Here is a 13,038-nt window from a genome sequence, read left to right on the forward strand (position 1 = left end):
AGCCCAACCCCCTGACTTAATCTGCAGCCCCCTCCCACATCTAGAATCCTTCAACCCCATCCCCCAGCCTGGAGCCCCTTCCTGTACCCCAAGCCCCGCATCCCCAGCCCAGAGCCTGCACCCTTAGCCCGAGCCTGCCCCAGCCTGAACCCCTCATGTCTGGCACACCCCCATTTAGAGCCCTCAACCGCTCCCACACCCCAACCCAGTGAAAGTGAGGGAGGGGGAATGCAATGAGCAGGGGGCGGGGCTGCAGGGAAGGGGCGGGGCTAGAGTTAGGGGTTTGTGCCCACAGAAATTGACAATCCTACTCCGGGCGCGGACAGGCTCGGGGCAGAGGGGCGCGACCCCCGCACCGCCTCCTTGGTGAAGGGGGCTCCCGGCCCGAACCCTTCAGGTTCACGATTCACCTTCGCGCAGCTCCGCCACAGCGCCGCTGCCATCATGTTCGCTGCTGCGGCTGCCGACCCCCCTCCACCCGCGGCGAACCCAGCGAGCCCCTCCGCGGCTCGGGCTCGCAGCCGCTACTGTCCAGCGCCACGACCAAAGTGCGCGGACTGCGCCTGCGCCGGGCGCGCGCTAGTCTCGCGAGGTGGGAGGAACGGGGCGGGCGGGGCTACTACTACGGGAGACACTCACAACAAACATGGCGGCTGCGGTGGGTGTTGGGAGCGGTGGGGTGCAGGGGAGGTGAGTGATGCTCCCGCCCCGTAGCTCAGGCGCCGGGCTATGGGGGTGGGTGAGAGCCGCCCAGTCCCCTCATCCCCCAGGGGCCGCCGTCGCCTGTGACTAGCCCCCTTGTCTTCTCCAGCCAGGGCCGAGGCCCTCTCATCGGGGAGCAGGAGGCTGCAGTGGGGCTGGGGCCGAGGGCGGAAGCAGTGACACCTCCCCGCCCTGCAGAGGTGGACCCTGGGGGGCAGTGGGTCTTCTCTTCTCCCTCCAGGTGAGTGGGGGACTTTCCTTGCCCTCTGTCTGGCTCCCAGGTGAGTGGGTGGGATGTCTGCCTGGCCCCAGGCGGATGAGGGTGCCGCTCGCTCCCAGACTTCAGGAGGGATGCCCACAGGGGTTTCTCCCTTCTCTAGAAATGGGGTGGCCGTTTCTTTCTCTTGCACCTCTCCACACGGGAGACAGATGGCAAGGGTGGATGGGAGACAGATGCACCTGGCGCGGTTCCAAACGTGGGGTTCTAATTTTTAGCAAAACGTAAACAGACACAAAGCAGGGGTATTGAATGTGAGATGGGTGTGAGAGAACAGTCTCGAGGAAGTGCTTTCTCTGGCCTGGAGCTCATAGCACACCCTTGGGGATGGATATGTATCTGCTATAAGTTTTCTTTAAATCAAGAGCAATTTGCTTAACCGAATTCTGCAGTGGTCGTGTTGTTTTCCTCCTATCAGGTAATTGGTGTGGGAAGCAGTGCTCTGAATGGGGTGTGGAGAGTCTGATTCTTGGCCTTTGTATGAAGACTCATTTGTGTCCTAGACTTTGAAGAGTGCCAAGTGGGAGCTCTTTGAAAAGCTCTTAGTAACTTTTTGTGAGGAATCAACTGGTTAAAACGTTGAGCATTATGCGGGACTGCTTTAGATCCTGATTCTTCTCCCACCCTCTCCCCACACACGTACTCCTCGGGAAGAAAGTAATAGAACAAGTCAAATGACAGTTACGGAGGTTCAGAGGTGTTTGGTTCTTCCCTTTATGAAATAATCCCTTCATTCTGAGATACCAAGTCAGTGGTTTCAGAGAGACTTTTGAGACTTCCTTGAGGAAAAATGTGACACTTCATATGTATGTTTGCTTGCTGTCAAAGGTTTCAAACTGCTTGTCTGTGTCACAGCTATTTCAGAGCCATGATATCTGAAGTGTAAGAGCAAACCAGAAGGGTCAGGAATGCTTGTGTGTGAATTTTTTCTTCAAGAGAACTGTAGAAGATTTCAGTAATATTTTACGTAAGGCTTTCATATTAAAGCATTCTATAGCATTTTATAGAATATATGCATACAGCACTGCTGAATTGCAGCTAGCTTTGGGGTGAATGGGAGTACCCAGGCAGACAACCAGTGCCCAGCACTCTACACAACTGTGAAGTATATGATGAAAAATTTTGCCCAAGAGCAATGAATTAAACAAACCCCCTATTCTTAAAGAATGTGTTATAGAATTATCTGTGACACTTGTAGTAGGCAGAATCTTAGATTATTATATACAGCCTGTCAAAATTATCATGAAAACTTACCAGTTAAGGTACAAAATCTATTACCCCTCCATTTTCCATGATGCTTGGTGGTGCATTTAAAAAAATTATATTCCCCACATGAGTAGTATGAGGTGTCATCCAAAAATTATACACTAAAATATATAGCTTAATTTATTCTGTTCAGGTACCCATAGCCATGTCATGAGTAACTTTAGTATGTGATATGACTGTCACTTGTGGGATTTTTTTTCTCTCTCTCCTCTCTCTAGGATTTCGTGAATTTTTTTTAAAATGCATGATATGGTATTTGTTAATTTAAGCAAGGTCACAGAAATGTTCCTTGCACGTGAAACAGAAAATGGTGAGGTTTGAGTTAGTTCTTAGATCCTGTTGGGAATTTACGTTAATCAGAAGGATGAAGGGCTTCTGAAATTCAAAACTATAGTACCAGAGACTGGAGTTAATTTAAACATGATGGGCAGACCACTAAATCATGTCTTCTGTCTTTCCCCAGTTCCACTTTTCAGTATTCATTCATCTGTGAGAATTTTTCAGACTGAAATGTTACTGTATAAATTACCACATGAATCAATTTCCCCCTTGAAGTAAAGAGTATCCCCTTGAAGTAAAAAGTATCACTACAGACTCTTTGGTGAAAATATAGTTCTTTTTAATGTTGATTCCTGTTAAGCCATCCCAAAACTCAATTTTCTAATATTCATTGTTGAACGGCTTAGTCTAGTGATGCGCAAACTTTTCCAGTCACAGCCCCCCCCCCCCCCTTATCATTCACAGAATTTGTCACCCTTCCTCCAATACTTGTGATCTGAAACTATTTTTCATGCCAGAAGGTGGAGGGGAAAAATAGAGATCACTGTTCATTCATTTAGTTTAGTGTTATAGCGTCTGACAGGTGCTCAACTATTATTTTATATGTTGCTGGTTTATGTCTTTTAATATCAATTATTAATCATGAAATGAGTTTTAAAATTAGAGAATCAAAATTAATTTTAAAGGCATCGTAGGCCTGCTGTAGTTAATGAAACTTAAATTGTTGAAAATAAGCCAGCCTGTGCTTTTATTTGTATGGTTTTTTAAAAAAGGGTGAAAGGCTGAAGTTTCTTTACCCCCCCCCCATCTCTTCCCCTCCCCCATCCAAACCTCTGGCACCCCCCAGTTTGTGCACCACTGGTTTAATCCCTATATTTGACATGCTTTAAAGTTATAACTTGGTGAGACGGCCTCTGGAATCTAAACTACTTTCTTCCCCCTCCCCCCTTTTAATGTATGAGCTGGTATCTTTGTCTTACTGCAGGAGCCACCACCAAATGGAACACAAGTTAAATTAAACCTAGAGGAAGCTGATGACATCTGAAAGAGGGTAGGCAAAAAGGATTGCTCAGAGTTAACTTACAGTGATTAGAAGAGAGGATAGTGGACCATATTCAGCCCTGCCATAAAAGGGCACCACTCCTTGGAAGCCAATAGAGTGGCACTGTTGTATTAATTTAGATGGAATAAATGATCTAAAGGTGGTGACATAACCCAGTCATGGTCTAATATTAAACAGAGTTATGCAAGGCCTGGAGCTTGATATACAGAGATCTCAGCCTGCTTAGCACCATGGCAAGCACATAATTAAAAATCTTTTTAACCTTTTATTAAAGATACAGAAAAGAATGAAAAATAATTAAAACCTTTGAAATGCGAAGTATTAAATAAGGCTTTCATTGTAACAGTATATTTTGTTCCCTTTCCCTTTAGGAGAGTGTTTTTAAAAGGAGAAACCCATGTCTTAGATGGTATCAAAAGATGGTAATAACTGTCGTTTTGGGGAAAAGAGAAGTAGTTAGTTGAGATGGGCTGGAGATGGTGTTGCAGCTGTTGTTTTTTAAAGTCCAGTCTTAGAAGGAAAAGCCCCCTTGTTTGACAGTCTCTTACATGGTATCAAAGATGGTAATAACTATCATCCCAGGTGATGTTTGGGATTCAGCTGGAGATGGTAGGGGTGGCGATGTCATCTGGGCTTCTCTCTCTAGCCTGTTCTTGTCAGGACACCTCTCAGGATCAGGATGATGAAGGCTGAGGGTCCCAGGAAACTGGGGTTTGGCAACCATGATATTGACACTTGCCCCAGTAGCCTCTATCTGTTCTCTCCATATGTCCTTTTTGTTTTCATACTTTCTCCACAAAATCTTTCTTTTAAGGACCCAAAAAGGGAATAGCCCATCCCCTCGTTATTTTGTCCACCAATTGGGCCTAATATTCGACATATCAATCTTGGTTTTATTAACTTCTGGCTCCACATCTCCTGTTTTTAACAAGTTTAATTTTAACAGTCCTTGAGTCATATCAACTTGGTCTTTTTATTTAGACTAATTCAGTTATTCTGTCTTCCATTTGGACTTTTATCCATCAACCTTTGTTGTTACAGATTACTGTAACATTTTATTAATGTATACATACTTTTTACCATTGAGCTCACATTATGGGTAAATTTGTAGGCCTAATTGTCACAACAGCACCTACTTACTCCAGGGCTGAATTTAAGCTGCTGTATCAGATTCCAAAAATAGCAAATAAAGCCTATTTAAGAAACCTCCACTGGTTAACCCCATCCCAAGAATTATTTAGACACAATTGATACCAATAATCAATGTTGATAAACAAGGAAATAAATAACTCATTGGAATGTTGGCTTGTGTGGAGCAAGGGAGAAAAGAAAATGGAGAAATCATGTTTAACGAATGAAAAAAGATGTCAAGTAGGGAAACCCCTTTGACTTATTTGCAAACCAAGGGTACCTGGGGATCTTCCTTGCCTATCAATTTGATTTTGTTGTGGTTTTACCTTCAGGTGGTTTTAGTGTGACAGTTGTTAGAAAGTATAATTGTTGTACAGTTTGGAGTACTAGGAATGTCTTGATTTTGTTTCTCACTGTAGACTTGTGGGACTTTACATATTTTATTAAAATTATCTCTGTATGTATGGGGGATATACTACCAGAGTGGTTTTCTGCCTTTGTATTTCGCAGTTGGGGGTGGAGCCTACTACTGATTCCTGAAGTGGTGGGTTTTGTTCAAACACTTCTGTTCTGGAAGGGCTTCCTAGAGAACAGATTTTCAATTTGTATTTTAACAGAAATTTTCTTAGTACAGTTGCCCTCAAGGACCACAGGTTGCATACCACTGTAGTAAATTGGTATAGGAGACACCCCCTATTCTAGGAGCTTAGCATGTTGACACTGAAAAGTTTCCAGCTGCTACTAGACGAGTAGCAAGGGCCTTAACTGGTGTATAAAACTGGGATCAGCAGTACAGTACCATGTTGCACTAATACTATATTGTTTAATACAAAGCATCATTGTGAAAGAAAGGTTCATATAGACATCTCTCTAAAGATAGTCTTCAGAAAACCAGTATTCCAGTAATTAGTGGTATGGGCTGAATTAGGCCTCTTAGGTGACTTTAACAAGTTATTTAACCTGGTGTTAGTGAAGCACATTGAAAATGCAAAGCACTATGTAAGTGCCTAGTAGTGATCTGGAGTTTGGTACTGGACACCTGCAGATCATCTAATGAAACTCTGGTCACTCCATGAAATGAAAGGATTTGCCAATTGAAAATGTAGATGTTAATGATTTCTGTGATAATTTTCAACAATTGAAATGTCTGATTGAAACTGTCCCCTTTTCAGACTAAATCTTATCTTCCATCTTAAACTCATTGCAAGTCAAAGTTCTAGGAAAGTCTGGTCATTTACAATGGCGATATTGGAAAAGAGGTGACAAATGGTGATTTTTTTTTTATTATTGAAAGATAATGCAGTCTAACAAAACCCCATGTCTTATACAAAATATTAAACTCAAATTTTGTGGCTGGGAGCACAGAATTATGCAGCACTGCCCCTGCAAGCCTTCTTCCCATAACTACTAATCAACACTATTACAGAGTGTGTTTTCCAGTTGCCTGTCCTACAGAAAAGTGGTTCCCTAGTTTTGTGGATCACTACTAGTTGTCTGCAGAATGAAATATTTGAGAGCTTCATACAGCTTGATGGATGAGGAGTGGCTGGGGTCCATGAAAGGATCTCCTCCTGGAAATGTAGTTCATGTAATGAAATAATTGAACTACTGCTATGAATTTTATTTGTTGCAGGGGAGCCTCTCTTCTGAAGGTTAAGCAAGAAGCCAAAAAAGATTTGATTAAGAAATCCGAAAACATAAGTTTGACAGACTAATTTTTTTATTTATCTTTTGTTTCAGGGAAAGTGGGGAAGCTGTGCTCCCTTGCTTTCTGTCTGACCAACTGGGAGTACAGGTTGGAGTATGTTTGCTACTTAGCGGGAAACTGAAATTCAGGTACAATTCATGTAGACCTTTAAAAAAACAAACCCAGGGAAAAACTAAAGAATTTAGCTAAAAATAGCTGGAGAAATCTCCTGCTGTATTCTTGTCTGGCTGCAGCTCTGATTTTCCTGTCGTGATATGTGTCATTCAGCTGTGTTTCCTACTGGAATAATCAATGAAATGGTAGCCTCAGGCATCGCCAAGCTGTTCAGTTCATGACAGTGAAGATTTTTCAAGTCTTTTCAAGTATTTTTACATATAGACTAAATTTCTTTAATGTACATTAAATGAATTTTTTAGTTATCTAATGCAGTAAAATAATCAGTTCTTTAGTCTCACAAAACCACTAATGTAGGTAGGGTTTTTATGTCCAATTTACAGATGAGTAGATTGGTAGAGTCACTTACTTCAATTCATATTGTTGGTAAGAGTCATGAGCTTTACAATTGGATGTGAAATGGGTTTCTTTACAAAAGAGTAAAATGGGTTTTTTTACCAAAAAAAAGTAAAATGTATCCAAGTTATTTGAAACTTTGAGAAAGTGATGGTACTGTAATAGTATCAGTACCACTTTGAAATCTCAGTGATTTTAAGATTAAATGTTGTTTTGTAATGAACTCTTTTTAATGAATGAATTCCCGCTATAATTTATATGATTTTATAACACTAACAGAAAATATGCATCAAAAATGCATTGCATTGAACACCGAATTTGACGCTTGAAAACTTGGAATTTCTCATCCTCTGAAATCTGTTCCCCTCAGTTGCTGATTTGACACTTGAATAAATAAAAAAATAACTTTTCTTACCAGATAGTAATTAACATTCTTGACAATGTTGAATGTACTGTGATGCATAGTTATGGTTCATTATTTCATGAATCATAACTATGCATGTGCCTAACATTAAGTCCATGAGCAATATTATTTCTGAACACAAAATTCTAAGTTACAGAACAATTACAGTATAAAATTGTCTCTTCTTTACAATAAATTTTCTTCCATGCTAAGATTTCAAATCTCAGCATTTAAGAAATCTGGAATTTCAAAAAATGTTCTCTTTGAATCTAAACCTTTGTAAAGATTATTTAACAAATATTTCTGAACTGAATGGTAAGGTTAGATTGAATTTTATTCTCATGTCCGCATAGTCAACTAAACTTTGACTTTTATTAATCCTTTTATTAAATTTTAAAAAGTATTTATAATACTGTTGCTGAGAATCATCTTCCCAACTGTGACTATCTGAAAACTTTAAACAGTATTGAGCTGCTGTAAAGATTTCAACAATATTCTTATGATTGTCTGTTCATGTGTATTTTACTTTTGACCATATGCATTTTATTTAACAAGACTATAGGGATGTAATCTTTGATTTACAGTGGTTTCTGTAAATGTGAATTCTTTTGTTTCAAATTCAGTGAAATGGGCTCTGATTCTGATTGATTTTTCTAGGCACAAGTTATTGTAAACTCAAAGTGTGAATATGGGTGAAAAGAAACCGGAGCCTCTGGATTTCGTAAAAGATTTTCAGGAATATCTTACTCAACAGACACACCATGTAAATATGATTTCTGGATCTGTTAGTGGAGACAATGATGCAGATGCCCTTCAGGGAGGTAGGCTCTCTTCAGTGCTGTCAAGTATTCTAGTTTTTTGGGGGATGACTGTGCTGATGTTTGCATTTTAACATGCTTATTATGAAGGCTACTATACTAGTCTGTAAAGCTGTAGAACCTTTTGGGGGGGAAGTCTTCTAAAAAACATCTTTTTCATCAAAACTTATTTCTCATTAGTTTATTTTTGTGTGGGGGCTAAGGGAATAAGGAGCTAACAAGTTTGGACTAGTGTCACTGTAACAAAGCAACAACCCAGTGATTCTCAGTCAGAATCTCTACTGCATTTACTGTTTATAGCTGGGGCAGATGGTGATCAGAATGGACTAGATCATCCTTCTGTTGAAGTTTCACTGGATGAAAACTCAGGAATGTTAGTGGATGGGTTTGAAAGGACATTTGATGGAAAGCTGAAGTGTCGATATTGCAACTATGCCAGCAAAGGAACAGCACGGCTTATAGAGCATATCAGAATTCACACAGGTATGAAGGATTCTACAAGTACTTTGTTGTGGGGCAGCGTTTCAGTACCTTTGTATTCTATGTTGAGTGTATGTGGAACTAACTCACTCATAGGCTTTGCAGATGTGTGCATGTATCTTCAAGCAGTGTCGTAGTGATGACTGCTTACAATTGAGGAAAGTTAAGTCTGTGGGGGGTTTTAAAGATTTTTCTTTACGTTTTTAAAAGGTGAGATACTGTATTTTCATAATACTTGTTTAGGCCCCAATCTTATAAGCACTTATGTGTATGCTTAGCTTTACTATCATGAGTTGTTGCATTGATTTCAATGGGACTAGGCCTGGTGGTAAAGTTTTAGCATATGCGTAAATGTTGGCAGGATTTTGAATCTTAGAGAATAGCTCTTTTTATTGTGAGGGTCTCAATCACAAACTAATTATAAACCAAGAGACTGAGTAAATATTATGCTTACACTAGTAAATGAAATTATATTTTATTACTAGGAGATAATGTTGAAATATCTGCCTGTAGGCCAATTACACAAGAAAAGCACGGTGGCTAAAATTATAATGAAGGTATTTTTGAACACTAAAGATCAGTTAGTGAACTGAAAAATCCATTCTCCAAAAAGTACAAGTTATAATAGAGCCCCACTCCTTTCCACCATGCTTCCATTTCACAGTGGAACCTCCCCTAACTCTTACTTTAAAGCTGTTAAATTACCTTTCAGGGGTGGCGTTCCAGTACTCAGTGTCCCCTCCTGTCTTTATGTGATTGCTTAATCTTGGTATAAATTGTATGCTTATTACAGAGATATCAAGTCCCAGTTGGGGGACACATGCCAACCTCTGAAAAGATAGTACAAAAGTATCTTCCATCAAGGGCTGCTGCTGCATTTTCTTTTGCTTCTCTTCTGAAGCTGGTGGTATAGGCAGGTCTGGCTAGAGGAAAGACTCACAATTGACTGTCTCAAGCTGTGATACTAAGCAATAAGATGCCTGTTTCCCAGTTTTTCTATATCAGGATCTACCAGTCCTGCTTGAGCAAATACTGGTTTGAACTCTGGCAGAAAACCAACTAAATATCCCCTGGGAGAAACATGAACATAAAAATTTTCATCTGGGAGGGTTTGACAGCTCAACAGCAGATGCATGCATCCTACAATCTTGAATCAATGTGAGATCAACGGTAGATGCCTGCAGACGCGTAACTCCTTTTGAAAGTCAGTTTGGGAACCTGCTATGTGGTGGAAACTTCTTTAGAGAGAAGGTTAAGGCTGTTCTGCCCAGTGCCAAGGAGAGAGGTCAGACCTGTTATACCCTGGAGTCTGTTCTACCCTTTTTGTAGAAGAATTAATGGAGCAGCATCTGCATGGAAGCTGGTCTATAATTCTAGTTATGAAGTTAGCGATATCAGTAGCATCAGCAGGGCATTAAGCCTCTTTATCAGCATAAATCTGGAGTTTCAATTCCCAGAACACAAAGCACTAAAAGCTTTGGGCTTTTAAAACATTCTGGATCAAATGAATAGGTTTCCTCTAAACAACTCTGAAGGATCTCTCTATATTAAAGGAAGATCATAGGCACCGTCTGTACTGTTATGAATGTGTTTCCTGTAATCGTGTTTGAAAAGTGTTGTTCAAACACTTTAAATGCATTAGTGAGGATAGAGACTAAATGATATCTGGTATTCTACCACAGCTCAGGTGGCATCATTAAAAAAACAAAATCTATCTCCAGCCTCCTGAATACAGAACCTCCCCAGACAGTGTAACCTGTGCAGTTCCACTCCATGATGGCGGGAGCTGGATGTTAAGAGTGTCTCGAATTGCCTCTCCATGACACAGCACTTACTTCTCCAGGGGCATAGTTTACCTTTTTTTATTTTATTTTTTAAATTAACCAGAGGATCCTAAAAACCTTATATTTTTCTTAAATTTGAAAGCCATCTGGGTGTTGCAAAAAGGCAGACTGATAACACTGCAAACTTCAGTCTGAAGCATAGTTATTCATAAAACAAATAAAGCTATGGCAGGTAACTGAACAAGCTTTGCCATGCTGTCTTGCCTATATACCTCAAACGCATTTTGGACAAAGCACCTCTAGAGGTGTGAGAGTATTATTCAGACTACATACCATTCATATCTTGGCACCATTCCAACAAGGGTCTCAGTGCCAATTGTAGTAATAGTGGTGGCTTTTCTAATGTTTACACTTGCCTACTGAAAACACTTATGACACCTTGCAACCTTCCATTAGCAGTGAGTTGGACTGGATTTGAACTGTTGATTAAAAAGTGAAATGCTCTATTCAATTAGTAGCTCCCACAACCATTCACTCTCTTTCATGTTCTGTTAGGCCGCTTTGCGCATATATACATAAATTGTTACACTATAATTTTCTCTCTTTCAGGTGAAAAGCCACACAGATGCCATCTATGTCCATTTGCATCAGCCTATGAACGTCATCTGGAAGCACACATGCGATCACATACTGGTGAAAAACCATATAAATGCGAATTGTGTTCCTTCCGCTGCAGTGACAGAAGTAACCTGTCTCATCATCGTAGACGCAAGCATAAAATGGTACCTATAAAAGGTACTAGGTCTTCCCTAAGCAGCAAGAAAATGTGGGGGGTTTTGCAGAAGAAGACCAGCAATCTGGGATACAGCAGAAGATCATTAATTAATTTGAGCCCGCCTTCCATGGTGGTTCAGAAACCAGACTACCTTAATGATTTCACCCATGAAATCCCAAATATTCAGACTGAAGCATATGAAAGCATGACAAAAACAACACAGACTGGTGGCCTGCCGAGAGATCCACAAGACCTTAAGATAGACAATCCATTAAATCAGCTATCAACATTAGCAGGACAGTTGTCTAGCTTGCCACCTGAAACCCAAAACCCAGCATCTCCTGATGTTGTACCATGCCAAGATGAAAAGCCTTTTATAATACAGCAGCCTGCTGCACCAGCAGTAGTTTCATCTGTGTCAACAAATATTCCTCAAAGTTCATCTCCTACTAGCCCAGATCCTCGGCCCCCACACAGTCAAAGGAACTACAGTCCAGTGGCAGGTCCAAGCAGTGATCGCAGCGTCCATACTAGTACTCCTAGCATAAGTAACAGTCAGCCAAGTACTCCAGCTCCAACCCTTCCAGTTCAGGATCCTCAGCTTCTGCATCACTGCCAGCACTGTGACATGTATTTTGCAGACAATATCCTTTATACTATTCACATGGGATGTCATGGGTTTGAAAATCCGTTTCAGTGCAACATATGTGGGTGCAAATGTAAAAATAAGTATGACTTTGCTTGCCATTTTGCAAGAGGTCAACATAACCAACATTGACTGACAACGTGCTTTCATTTAGTTTTTTTAACATATGTTTTATACTTGCTGAAGGAGACCTTGCTCATCCCCAACAAGAAGTCCAATAAACAACTTGACAATGGAGGCAAAATTCTTTCCATGTTGTCATATAATATGCCAGGGATGTTTGAGTCATGGAGGTGGTAGTTTTTTGTCACTGTTTAAAATAAAAAGTTATGAGGATTGGCGTGCAGTAACATGTTTTATGTTTGTTACATTTAAGTTATTTGCACTTAGGATCCAGAAAAACATTCTACAAATGCCAATCCAGATTGTGTCCTTAAACATAGGTTGCAGTTCATCAGACTAGATAATGTTTTCACCCCTCAGCTCACAGAGAGCTGAGATATTAAACAAGATAAGAGGTCTTGGTACCTAAAATATAGTAAAAGTTGTTAACAGTGAAATGTATGGTTCATATGAAACCATATTTCTGCTTATAAACTAACTGCTTACCAAACTGAATAAAATCTTTGCTGTGAGTTAAAGAATAAACTTTCATGCATACAAACAATTTGAATTTAAAATTTGTCAGTTTCATCTGATCAAGATATCAAATTTTTAGTGAATTCTAAAGTCTTTTTATGCTAGGCCTTTAATCTTTTTCTTTAAAAAGAAAAACTAGAGCAGTTTTATAGATATGAAAAAAAACCTAGAAGGTACCTTTAAAAAAAAAATATATATATATATATATATACACACACACACACACATTATGAATGAGACTTTGGTAAAAGATGTTAAATGAGAAATAGAAAATAGACAACTTTGCATGAGGACAGTTCATTTTAAAAACTGTCAAGACATTCCCACTTAAAGGTTATTAAATACATAAATTGAAAACTAGAGGCCATATTTTAATTACTTTTTTAAAAAGAAAAACAATGTATTTTAACTGTCTTGCTAGGTTGCCTATATGTTTGAAAGTTACACATTCTAGTCTATATAAACTGCAGCTAACGTGGAATTGTCTTTGTTCCTGGTCTACTAGAGCCTGGGTTTTTTAACCTTCTGGACCTGTTTGAAAGGCCATCTTTTTTTTT

General features: G+C 40.0%; 2 protein-coding genes across 9 annotated transcripts in view; one reads left to right on the forward strand and one right to left on the reverse strand.

Moving 5' to 3' along the window:
• Nucleotides 1-572, reverse strand: part of ACADSB (acyl-CoA dehydrogenase short/branched chain) — a 28,841-nt gene extending 28,269 nt beyond the window's left edge. Inside the window, exon 1 of the mRNA XM_034777879.1 lies at nucleotides 411-572. Coding sequence (XP_034633770.1) covers nucleotides 411-446 — 36 coding nt within the window. The 5' untranslated portion in view covers nucleotides 447-572. The remainder of the gene's footprint in view (nucleotides 1-410) is intronic.
• Nucleotides 320-12,696, forward strand: IKZF5 (IKAROS family zinc finger 5). Of its 8 annotated transcripts, XM_034777887.1 has the most exons (8): nucleotides 320-397; nucleotides 812-943; nucleotides 3,510-3,575; nucleotides 5,891-5,987; nucleotides 6,459-6,554; nucleotides 7,997-8,160; nucleotides 8,458-8,640; nucleotides 11,031-12,696. In XM_034777887.1, the coding sequence occupies exons 6-8, from the start codon at nucleotides 8,028-8,030 to the stop codon at nucleotides 11,972-11,974; spliced, it is 1,260 nt and encodes a 419-aa protein (XP_034633778.1). In that variant the 5' UTR covers nucleotides 320-397; nucleotides 812-943; nucleotides 3,510-3,575; nucleotides 5,891-5,987; nucleotides 6,459-6,554; nucleotides 7,997-8,027; the 3' UTR covers nucleotides 11,975-12,696. The 8 variants fall into 8 exon arrangements, with proteins under 8 accessions (XP_034633778.1, XP_034633772.1, XP_034633776.1 ...); XM_034777881.1 differs by lacking the exon at nucleotides 320-397 and having other exon boundaries at nucleotides 543-943; XM_034777888.1 differs by lacking the exons at nucleotides 320-397; nucleotides 812-943 and adding an exon at nucleotides 967-1,946.
• Nucleotides 12,697-13,038: the final 342 nt, after the last annotated feature.

The sequence above is a fragment of the Trachemys scripta genome, chromosome 7 (genome assembly GCF_013100865.1).
Source record: "Trachemys scripta elegans isolate TJP31775 chromosome 7, CAS_Tse_1.0, whole genome shotgun sequence".
In the NCBI taxonomy this organism is placed as follows: domain Eukaryota; kingdom Metazoa; phylum Chordata; order Testudines; family Emydidae; genus Trachemys; species Trachemys scripta.

Coding starts and splice junctions, on each gene's coding strand:
- IKZF5 (XM_034777887.1), top strand. CDS start 8,028: ATGGGTGAAAAGAAACCGGAGCCTCTGGATTTCGTAAAAGATTTTCAG. Junction 8,161..8,457: donor TGCAGATGCCCTTCAGGGAG/GTAGGCTCTCTT, acceptor TACTGTTTATAG/CTGGGGCAGATGGTGATCAG. Junction 8,641..11,030: donor GCATATCAGAATTCACACAG/GTATGAAGGATT, acceptor TCTCTCTTTCAG/GTGAAAAGCCACACAGATGC.